Source organism: Mercenaria mercenaria, chromosome 15, assembly GCF_021730395.1.
Source record: "Mercenaria mercenaria strain notata chromosome 15, MADL_Memer_1, whole genome shotgun sequence".
In the NCBI taxonomy this organism is placed as follows: Eukaryota; Metazoa; Mollusca; class Bivalvia; order Venerida; family Veneridae; genus Mercenaria; species Mercenaria mercenaria.
The window spans coordinates 65,218,637-65,235,626 of record NC_069375.1 but is presented as its reverse complement, the minus strand read 5'-3'; the positions used below and the strand labels follow the sequence as shown (position 1 = coordinate 65,235,626).

At 35.2% G+C, this 16,990-nt stretch overlaps 1 protein-coding gene across 2 annotated transcripts in view; it reads right to left on the bottom strand.

Annotated features, from left to right (window-relative positions):
* Positions 1-14,551, bottom strand: part of LOC123556922 (pre-mRNA-splicing factor SYF1-like) — a 133,553-nt gene extending 119,002 nt beyond the window's left edge. Inside the window, exons 1-10 of one of the 2 annotated variants that reach the window (XM_053525484.1) lie at positions 14,390-14,551; positions 9,860-10,008; positions 8,753-8,876; positions 6,493-6,690; positions 5,610-5,744; positions 3,475-3,639; positions 2,862-3,006; positions 2,042-2,114; positions 646-724; positions 203-322 (exon numbers count right to left, since the gene is read on the bottom strand). In XM_053525484.1, coding sequence (XP_053381459.1) covers positions 203-322; positions 646-724; positions 2,042-2,114; positions 2,862-3,006; positions 3,475-3,639; positions 5,610-5,744; positions 6,493-6,690; positions 8,753-8,876; positions 9,860-10,008; positions 14,390-14,467 — 1,266 coding nt within the window. In that variant the 5' untranslated portion in view covers positions 14,468-14,551. The remainder of the gene's footprint in view (positions 1-202; positions 323-645; positions 725-2,041; positions 2,115-2,861; positions 3,007-3,474; positions 3,640-5,609; positions 5,745-6,492; positions 6,691-8,752; positions 8,877-9,859; positions 10,009-14,389) is intronic. The other variant, XM_045348019.2, reaches the window with a different exon arrangement.
* Between the last annotated feature and the right edge of the window lie 2,439 nt (positions 14,552-16,990).

Genomic DNA, 16,990 nt, shown 5'->3' with positions numbered 1-16,990 from the left:
ATTTGTTAACTTATCTTACTACTATTCCATATATTTTTCAGGTCACTTATTTCAGTTCTACAAGACTGCAAACCTTTCATTTCACTTAAAGACATAATATTTTCTAAACAACAGAAAAAGCATATCTTCAGAAAATGAAACATTTGAAAACTGAGCAAAATAGTTTCTTTTTCTATTAGACATACAACAATAAAATATTTACATCTTCTATTTGGTCCGCTGTCTCATAAAATTTTGCAAACTCACACCAAAGTGTATGTGGTTTACCAGAGGCTATTTTTGAATCCACTGTTTGCACAGCTTCTGTGTATGTAGTTATAATCTGAAAAATATTCATTTCAACTTTGTCAGATACAGAGCTATAAACTGTGCAAAATATATCAATATTTCACAGACTTTGGCAAAATGTGCGTGATTTACACGTGGCTATTTAAGCTCAAGTGATTGAAAAGTATCTGTTTTAGTTGAAATTATCTCGAAAATTTATGAGTTTATCAAAAGGTGTTCTTTAAAATATTTCAATATACCCTGTAGTTAGAGCTGGAGGGGTCTGACAATTCTTGTGTAAAACGAGATAAGATTTTGTACAAAGATTACTTGCTGGAAGTTAAAATGAAATTAAGTTTGTATAGAGTTATTGAGTACCTCTCTAGGTTTACCCTCATACAGTTTCACTCTTTTATGCCACTCATGTACATTGTGAGGATTCTGTCGTAGTAAAACACTGAAAACAAAAAAATAATTATTTTTATAAAGCAAGTAAATGGCCGTTTTCTGACAAGTCTTAGCTGTGCTGTCCAATTTTTTATCTTATGCTAATTTGTTTAATGTCACTCCAACACAATATCAGGTCATATGGCGACTTTCCAGCTTTTGAAGACGGAGAAAGCTCCCAGGTGCCCCTCTGGGCATTAGTTCATCACAGACAGGCACCTAGGTAGAACCACAGAACATCCATTTTTCCTTACATGATGAGTTCTATGCCTTTATGAAGCTCTAATCTACATCTGTGAGGGGCAAGTGATTTAAGTCAGCAACCTTAGCCACTCGCACATAGATGCCATTTCTGGTGCTAAAGAAAAGTTTTTCCTTATTAATCTATATATAATAATCTAGGCTTTTTCAAGCACAACATTCTGGTTCTTCGAAATTAATATTTGCAAAATTTTAGAATCTTTTTTTTACACCCACTGCCTCAGAGGAGCTTCAACATTAAAAGAGGTAACTGCTTTTTTCCAACACACACAAAATGTTGCAAACATTCTATACCAATTCAATAAATCATTATCCCATGCAGCGTTGTAGATAGCATGCGTAAATGCGTTTCTTACCCTTAAAAAAACGGGATATCATGCTCATTGTCTGATTTTCTAGAGTACATTTTACGCAAACTCCGAATAACTTAAGCCAACACCAAAATTTCTTCTTTGCGTGACAAAAGTAAACAGCTGATTCGAACTTCTGCTAAATGAACTGATAAATGCAGCCTTCATTAGCCATCCCATTTCTAAAACCTGTACGCCAGTTGGTTTTACGAAGACTGTCAAGCACTTACGTGTGTTGTTGTTTTGCATAATAAATTATGGCTTGTTCAAAACAACTAAAACTCGACACTTTCTCTGGACCAGATCATGTTTCCAGTAGAGCAATAGTAATGCCTATTACTAATGAAATGATGACTGATGCATTTCTTCATTATTATCTTTGTTTAATTAAACATGGTGCTTTAACACTCAGTCAAATAGGTAATTTGACTTTTTTACCTCCGTGCTGTGAAAAGTGGGGGTATAATTTACCCACCTAGTCAAACACAGACTATTTACTCCAATGCTCTGAAAAGTGGGGGTATTTACCCACATGGTCAAAAAATTATCTACAACGCTGCCTGCAAAAAGTATTTCCAGTCCAAATCAGTAAAACTAGTCACTGGTGATTTGTTCACAGCAAAAAGAATATAACAGGATAAACAGAAAGACACATGAACAATGACAAAACTGTATCTTTAAATTTTTCACGGGTGATAATCAATTTATTTCTATACCTGTTTAGAAGAAGGGGTCGTCTATCCATCAGTGACTCAAGTCTTGCCAATCGTAACTCTAAATCTAGATCATCTGAAAATATAACAGAGATGTACTCATAAAATTGCTACGAAATGTGTGTTTTTTTTTAAATCTACCTATCACTGGATCCTTATTTGACTCTCACATCTTTTTAGTAAGGCTTAGGTAAGCATGAAATAAAAGCTAATTACACAGTGTTCTATTTGAAATACACATCATCACACAGTGTCCTATTTGAAATATACATCAGGACACACATCATTTTTCTACAACTGCTCAAATTTCTTCAAAATTAAAAAAAGAAATCCCATTAAAATACCACTGCAGAACTATGATTTAATATACTATTATCAAATATTTGCTTCAACTGATGATGTTGTTCCCCTGCTCTGGATTTAACATTTTGATGAAGAAATTCCATACTCAGAGCAAACACTTACCTAGTCACGTGACCTACCATAACTGGTCAGTCAGTGCTGAAGAAGGCAGTGAGACACTGCCGAAAATTACACTAGGTAAATGTTTGCTCTGAGTACGGAATTTCTTCATCAAAATGTTTGCTTGTTTTTCAAATGAAAGACATAAAAAAGACATTTGCTTTGTTGCCATTGTTCCTCTGAAAGCCAGCTGGATGGTGTGATAAGGCCAGCAGAGGTAACGGGCAAATGATTCAATGTCTGCAACCTTAAACAACATAGGCCCCTACAATATGAATTTAGGCATAAGCTACAGAAATTAAAATTCTTCACTACTCTGCTACTGCAGCAACTACAATGTGACTTCACGCTGCGGACATACCTTCCTCTGTAGGTCCTTCTTCTTCCATAGATTCCATCTTAGCACTGATCAGATTTTTCTCAAACTGTGCATAGGCATCAAATACTTGCGTGAAATCTCTCACTGTTATAACAGTCTGAACTGCTTCCTCATAAATATCCCGAGCCTGAAAAACATAACCATCATGTATCAATGCCTGGAACAAATCACCAAGATAAATAATAACTGTTATAATGCAAAGCTCCTAAATGTCCAGAGTCTGGAAAATATAACTATAATAATATATACAGTTTCCTTTTCAATATCCCAAGTCTAATAAACATAGAGCCCTAAAAACTCCCAGTTTAACATAAAGATTTAGCTTTTTTATGGAATCTCATGATGTTTTTCCACTGCAAGTCTGTTACTGACACTCTCATGACACGTAAGTCCAAAGCTGATGTGTTAATTTCAGGTTTTAATCAACAGTACTTTACTCACAAAGTTTTAGTAAGACAGCCTCCAAATACTGGTATCTAGCATACCAGACCTGTACCAAATATTTCTAGTTTCCAAAACTCTTCAGCACTACAATCAGTATGAACTTCAGTTGCCTAAGAGAGAAACACTCAGTCATTTGACAGTTCAGACCTACCCTTTCAAAATGTCCACCACGAATATAATAATCAGCAAGGGAATTCCAGAGCACGCCAATCTGGTCGGTGTATCTCTTTAATCCCTGACGAATGATCGGTTCAATGTTCATTGCCGTCACTTTGTCAGGATTCTTAGCAATCAGATCACAAAGCTCATTCCATAACTGAAAAAAATATTAACTACAATGAAATCATTAATAATATGTCATGTCTTCATTGATGCACCAATCTAATTTTCAAATTATATCTCAATGCAAATATAAAATTCCAATTTATTTGAGCTTAAAGTTAATGTAAGGAATCCATGGCTTCTTGATACTATAATAAAGTCTAGCCTGTCTGTTGTCAAATTATCAGCTACTTTCATTTCTTCTAAGTGGAATTTTTCTGGTTGTGCAGGGTACCAAATCTTCAGTACTGACATATTAACGCAGCTTCTATGATGGAGGATAGGGGGGACTGGCATCTAGGTAGAACGAACACACTTCAATAAGCCAACTGTCTTGGTGCACCAACTTAAGTGTGTGAGGTCGTGTGTTCGCTACCGCGCATTAACATACCAAATACCTGGAAAATGGTACTAGTAGCTTCCTTTCTTGGCCCTCAGCATTAAGATAGTTCTGGAACAGGCAAGCCCTGTCTCAACATAATTTGAGCTGCGTCATGAGAAAACTAAGATAGTGGATTTGCGACCAGCATGGATCCAGACCAGCCTGCGCGTCCGCCTTGCGGGTGCTGACGCTCATCTGATTTTTTTTTGTATAATAGAAATATTGTCCTACCCATGATTTTCTAAGTCTGAAAAGGGCCATCATTCTTGCAAAAAGCAGGATAGAGTTATGTTTCTTGATGTACAGTGTCCACTTATGATGGTGAAAAACTGTTGCAAGTTTTAAAGCAATAGCTTTGATAGTTTATGAGAAAAGTTGACTTAAACATAATACTCAACCAAGAAAATGATTTTCTAAGTCCAAAAGGGGCAATAATTATTGCAAAAAGCAGGATGGAGTTATGTTGCTTGCTGTACAGGGTCAACTTATGATGGTGAACAAGTGTTGCAAGTTTCAAAGCAATAGCTTTGATAGTTTAAGAGAAAAAGTTGACCTAAACATAAAACTTAACCAAGAAATCTGATATTTTCTAAGTCCAAAAGGGGCCATAAATCTTGCAAAAAGCTGGATGGAGTTATGTTTCTTGCTGTACAGGATCAGCTTATGATGGTGACCAAGTGTTGCAAGTTTTAAAGCAATAGCTTTGATAGTTTAGGATAAAAGCTGACCTAAACATAAAACTTAACCAAGAAAACTGATTTTCTAAGTCCAAAAGGGGCAATAATTTTTGCAAAAAGGAAGATGGAGTTATGTTTCTTGATGTACAGGGTCTGCTAATGATGGTGAACAAGTATTCCAAGTTTCAAAGCAATAGCTTTGATAGTTTAGGAGAAAAGTTGACCTAAACATAAAACTTAACCAAGAAATCTGATATTTTCTAAGTACAAAAGGGGCCATAAATCTTGCAAAAAGCAAGATGGAGTTATGTTTCTTGCTATACAGGGTCAGCTTATGATGATAAACAAGTATTCCAAGTTTCAAAGCAATAGCTTTGATAGTTTAGGAGAAAAGCTGACCTAAACATAAAACTTAACCAGGCAACGCCGACGCCGACAACCGCTCAAGTGATGACAATAACTCATCATTTTTTTTCAAAAAATCAGATGAGCTAAAAACTGTTAGCGAACAGCATGGATCCTGACCAGACTGCGCAGATGCACAGGCTGGTCTGGATCCATGCGGGTCGCAAACCCACTATGTTGGTTTTCTCATGGCGCGGCTCATATGACTGGGTGAGGTATCATATTACATGACTACAGCGTGATATTCCTTTGAGGCAGTGTTATAAAACTGGGAACTATGGTTGCAACTATAAATAGACACCACCATTAATACGACTTAAAAATTGTTAAGGAAATGTGCTAAATCCGGACACACCCTTCCATAAGCCAGCTTGATGGCTTCCTTAAAGGAAAAATTTCAACCACTAACAGCTCAAAGTCGTGAGGGGCATGGAAGTCCTTATAGAGGTTGAGTTGAGTCATGTGTATGAGACCTACATGTATAAAGAAACATTTTCATACCTGATGTTTTGACTTGCCTTCTTTAGATACAAAGCTGTCATCATTGATAATATCAGCCAATCGCTGAGCAGCTTCATCCAGCCAGCCAATAGACTTTAAGTATTCTATATACTCTTCTGCATTCTCCTTACTCAACTATAAATAGAACAATTATATCAGCCAATCCCTGAGCAGCTTCATCCAAGCAACCAATAAACTTTAAGTATTCTATATACTCTTCTGCATTCTCCTTACTCAACTATAAATAGACCAATAACTTTATTGCTAATAATAACTATTACAATACTGAGAACAGCCTGGTCATTTAAACTTCAGGATAATTGACATTTTTGTTTTGAAACACACTTATTTCATACTCACTTTGTATCCTATCATAAAGATGTAATTCATTCAATTTTTTAACAGATCTCTTATTTTTATTCTGGTCAGGCAAGAAAAGCCGAATAATTAGAGCTACCGGTAATCTACTTAATATGATGTTTGTGAAACACCTCCTAAGTTCTAATTAAGTCCTAACTATGCCCGAAAAATGGAAAGATCTGAACAATTTATTCCATCCTTGAATGTGACACTGAAACTGTATATAAAATAAAACGAGTTTAACCCTCTTCAAATAAAGAATTTATTAATTTATCATTAAAATCTATTTAACCACTGTTAAAGGAAATATATTTGAGCCACGCCATGAGAAAACCAACATAGTGGCTTTGCAACCAGCATGGATCCAGACCAGCCTGCGCATCCATCCATTTCTCTAATTGCTATAGACTTTGAAAGCGAACAGCATGGATCCTGACCAGACTGCGCGGATGCGCAGGCTGGTCTGGATCCATGCTGGTCGCAAAGCCAATATGTTGGTTTTCTCATGGCGAGGCTCATTTACCTTAAGGTATCTTCTATACACCCTCACTGCTGTTTCTTTGAGATCATACATGCGTACAAACTTGAGATATAGTGGCCAGATCCTGTGATGTTGTGTAATCGGCAAAGCACGAAGAGCTCTGTCAAACGTTTGACGTGTTCTAGTGATCAAACCCTGGCTCATCAACAGTTCACAGTAGTCCAACCATATCCTCGGCATCTGTGAAGTGATACAAATGATTTCTTATTTTAGTGGTTCTATAATTCAAATTATTATGACTGGGTTTAAATTTTTCAATCTTTATGATTAATACTGTAATACTGACTACTGTGCCCTTAAAATATAATTCCTTCTTATTTGAACTCCAAACAATGATTTTATTCAACGATAACTCACTGATTGGGATATATATTATTCCATAATCATATAAATTGTATCTTTTTGAGGAGGTGATATCACCAAAGAGGATAAATGCTTATTTATTTCAACCCATAGGGGCGAAAAATCATATTCTGTCATGCATGGAACAGTTACTTTTGTATAACGTTATAATGCTAAAAATATATCTAGCCTCACTGACATTACTTGTAAATATTGTATTTGCTTTACTTTTATCATGTGTATCATGAAATGACAGTTATAAAAGAATAAAAAATTAAAAACAAATAAATGTTGCCTTCCAAAGTTTGCTCTTTTGCTGGACTATAGGAATATTTGTGTTTACAACACCAGTCCTGCAATTTGTACATTATTACGTTCTTTGAGAGTTGTAACTTTAAAAGTATATAAAATTCATTCAGATATATAAGTAACAAATCACCTTTATGCACATTACTAGTATCCCTGAAGGAAGCTTATATATCAAAAGCACAGTGCATGGTTTGTTTTCATATGTAATTCCGTACATTAATAACATTTTTTAAATTTATAACATATGACATTTATATATCACTTTGTTCATGCATATACTTATTCAAAATATATGAAATACATTGGTTGGGTAAAAAATGCTCCGAGGAAATCAGCTATTAACTACATACATGTATATATAACAAGAGCTGTCCGTAAGACAGCCAAGCTCGACTATTCGAAATATTGTCACAGAAGCAGGAAATTATTACCCAAAATGTTAAATATCAAAAGAGTTTTAAGTTCGAAAGGGGACATAATTTGACCAAAATACATATCAGAGTTATGGGACTTGATGCTATCAACTAGTTTTATAACCCCGAAGAAACATGTTAGGTTTCAATTCAATATCTGCATTAGTTTTGGAGATAGTAACTTGCATGTAAACTTTAACCGGAATTTTCTAAGTCCAAAAGGGGGCATAATTTGTTCAAAATACATGTTAAAGAGTTATGGAACTTGACCTAGTGAGGCTGGTAATTGACCTAGAAAAGGAATAAATAAGATTCAAAGCTATATGCCTTTTGGTAATAGCTGTATGTACTTGCACGCAAAACTTTAACCAGAATTTTCTAAGTCCAAAAAGGGGCATAATTTGCCCAAAATACATGTCAGAGTTATGGGACTTGATTCTATCAACTAGTTTTATAACCCCGAAGACACATGTGAAGTTTCAATTTAATATCTGTATTAGTTCTGGAGATAGTAACTTGCATGTAAAACTTTAACCAGGATTTTCTAAGTCCAAAAGGGGGCATAATTTGCCCAAAATACATGTCAGAGTTATGGGACTTGACCCAGTGAGGTAGGTAATTGATCTAGAAAAAGAAAAAATAAGTTTCAAATCTATATGCCTTTTAGTAATAGCTGTATGTACCTGCACGCAGAACTTTAACCAGAATTTTCTAAGTCCAAAAGGGGGCATAATTTGGCCAAAATGAAGGTCAGAGTTATGGGACTTGGTGCTATCAACTAGTTTTATAACCCCGAAGACACATGTGAAGTTTCAATTCAATATCTGCATTAGTTTTGGAGATAGTAACTTGCATGTAAAACTTTAACCAGAATTTTCTAAGTCCAAAAGGGGGCATAATTTGCTCAAAATACATGTTAGAGTTATGGAACTTGACCCAGTGAGGTTGGTAATTGACCTAGAAAAAGAATAAATAAGTTTCAAAGCTATATGCCTTTAAACGATAGCTGTATGTACTTGCATGCAAAAACTTAACCAAGGTGTGACGCCGACGCCGACGCCAGGGTGAGTAGAATAGCTAGACTATTCTTCGAATAGTCGAGCTAAAAATGTATATTTTAACATTTAGATGTTCCGCTCACATGTTTTAATCGGGTCTTATATAGTGCTTTCTCTTACCTTATGCATAAACACGAGGGATCTTTCGTGTGCACTGTTCACATCTTCATAAGCAGGCTCTGTGATGCACATTCCACGCACCTGAAGTCGGCGCAGCTTCAGGTAGCTGTACCATAACTTGTAACTAAAACATGGAAAACAGAGTTTTATTTCATCATTCTTTAGTAATTAAATCTTGCTTACACATATGAGCCACGCCATGAGAAAACCAACATTGTGAGTTTGCGACCAGCATGGATCCAGACCAGCCTGCGCATCTGCGCAGGCTGGTCTGGATCCATGCTGGTCGCTAACAGTTTCTCTAATTGCAAAAGGCTTTGAAAGTGAACAGCCTGGATCCTGACCAGACTGCGCAGATGCGCAGGCTGGTCTGGATCCATGCTGGTCGCAAATCCACTATATTGGTTTTCTCATGGCACGGCTCATATTTACATTTAGCTTAACCCTTTTCAGTCTGCTGCAATCAAATCCAGAAAGTTGCAACATGACCATTATTCTGTTAGTTGAAGACACACTTAGTGGCTTTGTTGCATAATTGTGTAAAGGGTATTTTTGAAAACTACTGGCAGCCATCTAGACTTTTTTGTTTTTGTTGGGTTTAACATTGCACGGACACAAAATTTTATAGGTCAAATGGCAACTTTCAAGCTTTGATGGTGGAGGGTTCCCATGATGCCTCTCCATGCGTTATTTCATCATAGTTGGCACCTGGGTAGAACCATGGTCCTTCTGTAAGCCAGCTGCGTAACTTTCACACACGAAGAATTCAACGTCCCGAGTGAGGCTTGATCCCACGTTAGTGAGGGGCAAATGATTCCAAGTCAGGGACCTTAACCACTTGGCCACAAAGGCCCCTTGGCTATATCTTGGCTTTATTAAAGTATAGAAAGATTGTTTTCATAACCACATTTTTCATCTGCATCATGTCGGTCATTCCCTACATACCCTTTCAAAATTTATTTTTATGTCATGAGGGTACATACAGAAATTCTCAATTTTGAGATCCTTGCAAGCTGGATTCTAAACAACAACACGAACCAAACAAAGATGGAGGTAAAGATATTCTAACCTGTTACTATAAAAACACTTCTATTTAATATATCTCACCTGCCAGGCAATTCTTTCAGAGCCCTCTCATAGATAACGTTAAGTGCAGATGCACCAGAATCTTTCTTGTGCTCAATATACCTTAGCCAACATTTTACAGTGAACGGATTTCTCAGTATATCCTCTTCAAAGGGAAGGTCATCCTCCTCCTGTACAAACATAACACAAAAAACATAAATAAATAGGCATTTTGCCATAGTAGTCTGAGAGATAGGTCACTATTTTTAGCAAAAGTTTTATTTCAACCAGCAAGTAGAATCAACACATTTTTAAGATGGCCACCAATATGGCTGCAATTTTTTTTTATTCATTTTACAATTGAATAATAAATTGACCACATCACAACAGCAAAATTTTTAAGTAGTGCGCAAAATACTGCAGGCTGCTCTACAAATTTGAAATTTGTGTGTCTCAGGGTTGGAAAAATCTGCAGCAAGTTCAGTATTACAATACAATTACTCCCCATTTTGATATTCAAGTCCTATCAATTCAATTCAATATTTTTTAATCTTCTGTTCAGTATAACAATATAACATTACAAACATAAGCCATGTGTAGCTTTTGAGCAACATGTCCTATACAGTGACATGTGTATAACTCATCTTTAAATATGTTGCATGGTTCAGTTACTGTAGACAAAAAGAAATTTAAAGATTAAAAATAGACATCATTTCCTCACAGAATCCATTACAGTATATGTAAACATCTCTGAATAGGAATTTCCTTTAGCCAAAAGCAGATTACCAAACCATGCCAAGTTCAAAAGAATCATAAAAATATCAGTAATTATGAGCCGCGCCATGAGAAAACCAACATAGCGCATTTGCAACCAGTATGGATCCAGACCAGCCTGCCCATCCACGCAGTCTGATCAGGATCCATGTTGTTCGCTAATGATTTCTCTAATTGCAATACTGGTATCTGACTAGTATCCGAACAGTACCAGTATCCGAATTCTTGTAATCTCTCCTTTTATGTAACTCTTCATAAAGGGAGTACTATGTTTTGAAACGCTGTTTCACAAGCAAGCATCGAGTGAAATTTCGTTCATCAATGTCAAATGTTTACACAGAAATTCTACCTTCTTTATTTAGCAATCAATTTTCTGTTTTGTTTACATCTTAGGGATTCCACGTGACACGCATGCGCGGAAGATAACCCAATGTTTATCTAGTTCCAGGGAGGTAAAACCTGAGCCTACGATTTGCACTCCGTTGTAGAATTACTCTCCCTTTATAATTGGGTCAAATTTCTTCAATGCATCACATGGTTATATAGTTACTAGGTAGAGCTCAGGTGTGAGAGGTCGCGGGTTCGAATCCTAGTCAGCACTGCAATATTTTATCTTTTTTTTACTTTTTTAAAATATATATTAACACAGCTTAAGGACTTAGAGTCGATATAAAACTCCTTTATACTGAGAGTACAATGTATACAGTAATCAAATAAACTATTATCTATATGCTAGACAAATACACAATGTGACATATGCTTGCCTGAAGTGTTGCACAATATGATTATACAGGTGTTGTATGGTACTGAAGATAGTCACACACCTGTACGATTTATGGGAAAAGGTAGTAAAGGTTAATTACATTTTTTAAAATCAAAATTATAAAAGATTTTCAGTCATAATAATTCTAAAGCTGCTTACGAAACCATTTGTCGGAAACTGGTACTGTTACTACTGTAGATAACCAATTAACGTTAATTAGACTGCCCTTTAGGATCCCCTGTTTTTGGATGCATGCGCAGATAAGGCTAGTGTTGTTTACATCCTTGCAAAGAGTAAAGACTAGGGTTTAACGATTTGTAGATTATTTTTGTAAACAATTTGTATTTATAAATAAATATACTGAAAACCCTAATTTTTTATCGGAAACTGGTCAGAAACGAGTAGGTTTTGAAAGCGAACAGCATGGATCCTGACTGGAACAACTGATATGGGGACTGGAATGCGGCATTTATCTTAGTTTATGCTGTTGTCAAATCAAAGCGTATGCTGTATGTTATTCTACTATTATCCACACACTTACGCCTTACAGTTTAAATTGTCCTTTCAGTGAAAGTCTGGGAAAGCAATTGTTGCATCTTTTTTGAAAACAAAAGTTCAGCCATGAAATTATTGCCTGCATCTGTTTTTAAATGGAAAATATCTACATTAATTTTACATTTCGCCCTGTGAAAATGACTAAATCTATGCTTGTTTTACCCAGAGAGAAAGATGTCATTTTTTACATGCTATTTGCCTTGTTGATTCAGAGTATTTAGAACAATAAAATTAGGATATATTTTGATAAAATTAGCAAGTCGAAGCTGTAAACTGTTGCCTGAAAATATTTTTTTATGATATTGCTTTGTTCTTCACCATTTAAATGCATGTTAAACTTAGAGTATTTTTTCTGCAGTTTTATCTAAAAGTGGAGTACTAAATGTAAATTTGTTGTCAGCCTTTCTTTAAAATTTGTTATTGTCATTGTTATTTTAATTTAAATACATCATATATTTCACACATCGGATTTACGATTGAAGTAATTGTTGGAGTTAAACAACAATCTCGTTTGAGTCATTCTCTACGTGCAAAAAGAATGTTTCTGTATGTAGAAATCTAACATTATAAACAATAATTATAATTATGGCTCTACAAGAGTAAGAAAAGTGTCAGCTTTCTGCTGACATTTTATTTATTCAAATCCAACCAAAATCAATCCTTTGATAAAGGTTTGAAGTTACGTGGTGAAATAATTTATACAGGGAAGTGAGCTGGAGTTAATTTAATATAATAATTAAGCATATCACCACATGCAGTCGCACGCTGTTCTTCCTTCAGAATCCCTTTAGATCAATCTCTGATCATCTAATTATTGCCATTTAACATGTGATTGATAAACCCTTTGAACAACAGGTTTTGTAGCTCCATGATTAACATCAGGTAATTATGCTAATTACATGCTAATCGATAGTGGCAAAAACAAAATAACAATCGTTAACGGCTGGTCCATATTTACAGGTATGGACAACAGGATAAGACACTGACAGATCTATAAATGTTTTGATTTATACGGACTGTCTACTCCCCGTATTAGACCTTCCTGATCCTGACCAGACTGCACGGATCTGCAGGTACGTCTTGATCTATGCTGGTCGCAAATGCACTATGTTGGTTTTCTCATGGTGTGGCTCATAATAAATGAGTCATATAATTATTTTATTCAGGAGATGATTTTACAAGACATTTCGCACATATATAAAGGCCAAAAAAAGTCTGTTCTACTCCACTACAACACAGGCACCAGTATCGGACCTGGGACAAAAATATGTTTGTTTTCATCCTAAATGAGTTAAAAATGAAAAATATGTAGTGAAATATGAGCCCCCTTCAAAATATACATGTCTACTGAAGGCCAGAATCTCGAGAATCGAGCCTGCGAGCAATGGATTCACTTCCCGGGCTGTTGTGAAATAAATTCTCTAGATAATTAAACAAACTACCTATCACCATTTCACGTGTACATTTAGCTACAAAATGAGACCGACCCAAGTCTCTAGCCCTACCCATTCATGAAATATCTATCAGAAAACGAGTGCCTTTCTGCTGCAAGTTCCAGGTAGACAGAAATGTGGCACAACGAAACGGTACGAAATCACAGACTAAAATATGTTTGTCAGCCAAGCAAGGGTCAAATTCAATAAAAAATACTAAATAGTATAAATAAATACATAAACTAGGGCCACTCACAATCGTCAGTAGCATCTCAAACACGCGATATTGGCGTTTCAAATTTTTCCACGGTCTTTCAATTGAATGCTACGCCATTGAACAGAATTCGTAAGGTATTTTTAAACGCAATTTCTGATTGGCCAATAGCGACACACCTCCGACAGAACCGCATCGTTTCGCACAAAATTACTCTGATATTATCGTATCGGTTTCAATGGCGGATAATACAATTGAAAGACCGACGGAAAAATAAAAAAGTAAATATCGCGTGTAGCAGATGATACTGACGGTGGTGAGTGGCCATAATCTGCATATTTAGTAATACTTGTTATTAATGTCAAATGAATTTGACCCTTGCTAGGCTGACAAACATCTTTTAGTCCGTGATTTCGTACCGTTCCGTTGTGCCACATTTCTACCTACCTGGAACTTTCAACAGGTAGGCACTCGTTTTCTGATAGATATTTCATGAACGGGAAGGGCTAGAGACTTGGGGTCGGTCTCATTTTTTAGCTAAATGTACACGTGAAATATTGATAGGTAGTTTGTTTAATTGTCTAGAGAATATATTTCACAACGGCCCGGGAAGTGAACCCATTGCTCGCAGGCTCGATTCCCGAGATTCTGGCCTTCAGTAGACATATGTATATTTTGATGGAGGCTCATATTTCACTACATATTTTTCATTTTTAACTCATTTAGGATGAAAACAAACATATTTTTGTCCCAGGTCCGATACTGGTGCCTGTGCACTACAAGTGATTCACGCAATTTTAACATCTTTTTTTAGAATAAAACTTGAAACTTACGAAAAAAATATTTTTCAAAGTGTTCCTATCTACTACAGGCATATTGTCAGCGGCGTCTTGGAAATATTTAACAACCATTGAAAAATGTTGATTTCGATGTAAACACTATTTCATGGGCGCAGCCATTTTGAACGTTAAAATGTACGTCGCATTATTTTGTAGGGTAAGCACAAGGTGTAATTTTGTAGAAAACGAATTCATATCAAATCAGTGCGTAGAAATGTTTACTTATACTAGAGATATTTGCAACATAGAGGTAAGTCTGTTTAATTTTCCTTAAACTAATCGACTAAGATAATGAGATTTAGGAAATGTTTCTTGAAACCACCCTATTTAAAATGGGATAGTCTTCCTTAGACTGGTGCTTTTCGAGTGGACGCCTAAAGTGCGCAATGGAGGTAAAGTGCGCAATGGACTCAATTTTGTTTAGTAGCGATTATCTATTTAAAGAAAATATCATTGGAATAGTAATTAAATGATAAAAAGGAAAAACAAACATCAGATATTTTTACATTTTTAAATATTATTTTTTTAATAGATTTCTGTTAAGTTTAAAAGTATTTGAATTATGTTGGAAACATATACAAACACGCGAATTTAGTACATTAGATTAGAAACTAATTATTACAACATGCTAAAAGTCATAAAAGCTGTTTAATATCAAATTTCTCTTTAACGTAAATAACAAAAGAAGGTATAAATTATGTAAGAAATATACAAACAAAAAATATGTATTACAAAGACGTTAATATAAATTATAATACATTAGAAACTATTTATTACAACATGCTAAGTCATAAAAACAGTTTAATATCAAATTTCTCTGTTAATATAAAAAAAATTTCGGTACGCCTAAAATGCAAAAAGGACACATATTTCGCGTTAGTATGCGAAAAGGACTTCTACATGCGAAAAGAAGTTATATTTGTAAATAAGGCAAAGCCTCGAAGCGCGCTCAAAGAAATCAGTTTTTTTTTCTTCTTTTTGATATTACCAAGAAAGAGATATGTGATATTTTAGATCTAACGAATATGGCCAAAGAACAAGTTTGCTTTAAAACTGAACCTAGTCTTACAGATGTTATATTAACAAATAGGTCTGATAAATTTGTAGAAGTGCTCAATTTTAACTGACTTCCATAATATGGTCTGTTTTCAGCTGAACTCTAATATCCCACGTAGTTAATCTAGATGGATTACATATAGGTCTTTTAAAAATTTTGATTTACTAGCTTTTCATAATTATTTAAATAATGGTGATATGTCATACACAAACAGTGCATATCAACCAAGCTGCGATATATTTTGGCTCCGAAATGATTAAGTGTTTTGATAAACATGCACCAGTGAAAACCAGGAAACAACCCAGATGTCCGGTTCCTTTTGTGAATTCTAGCTGAACTAAAGAAACTTGTCTATGAAAAAAGAATGCTAGCTCTTTAACAAATTTCAGAAAGTAAAATCTGACAGAAATTGGCACAGGTACAGGAAAATACGCATTCTAGTAAACTTGATAATTCGGAAATCAGTTAGACTGCTGTTCTTGTGGTAGCAAGAGTAAAGATTTTTGGGGTACAGTTAAGCCTTTCTTAACAAATAAAGGAACCATTTGTCACAAAAACACAGTATTATTAGAAAATAGTAATCTAGTAATAGATCAAAAGCAAATTTGTGATATTTTTTACAATTTTTATGTAAATGTTGAAGATAGTTCAGTGGATTTTGACAAAAATCATACAAGTATTCAGAAAATCAACGAAATAATGGAAGGTAAAGAAAAAATATGAATTTTAAGCCTATAGATGATGTTTTTGTTAAGAAACAGTTAAATGGTATGAATGCCAGGAAAGGAACAGGATATGACAATGTGTCTGTTAAAATGTTAAAACTGTCCAGTCCGATTATAGCAGATCCACTTTATAAACTTTTTAACTGATCTTTTACTGTATGCGTCTTTCCAGATAATATGAAAAATGCTCAAGGGGTCCCGATCCAAAAGAAAAATAATACATTAGATAAAAGAAACTACCGACCTGTTAGCCTTCTTCCAATAACGTCTAAGATCTTTGAAAGGGCCATGTACACCCAGCTGCTTGAACATCTTGATAATATTTTTAACCCTATGCTTAATGCTTTTAGGCCTGGACAAGGATGCAATACCACGTTACTAAAAAATGCTGAGTACTGGAAACAGGCTCTAGACCAAAATTACTATCTTGCAGCTGTGTCGATGGACCTTTTAAAGGTCTTTGATTGCCTACCACATAATTTACTTATACTAAAATGTTAGCATTATGGTTTGTCTGAAACAGTTCTTGAACTTGTAAACAGTTACTTAACGGGTAGAAAACAGTGTGTCAAAATTAGTGATAAATTTAGTCTTTCAAAACGATTGTCAAAGGTGTTCCCCAGGGTTCAGTGTTGTTATATTTTCTGGTCCTTCGGGATCATTGATTTCAGCCCATTTAGATTTGAAGATTGAATACTGCTTATGCCGGTGCTAGTGGGCGTGGGAAGTGTTGCATTTTCCATTACTGCTCATGAACAGACTCAATCAAACAGAGTCTGCAATTGTCACTGTTTACCTTGTTCTCGGTGCTTC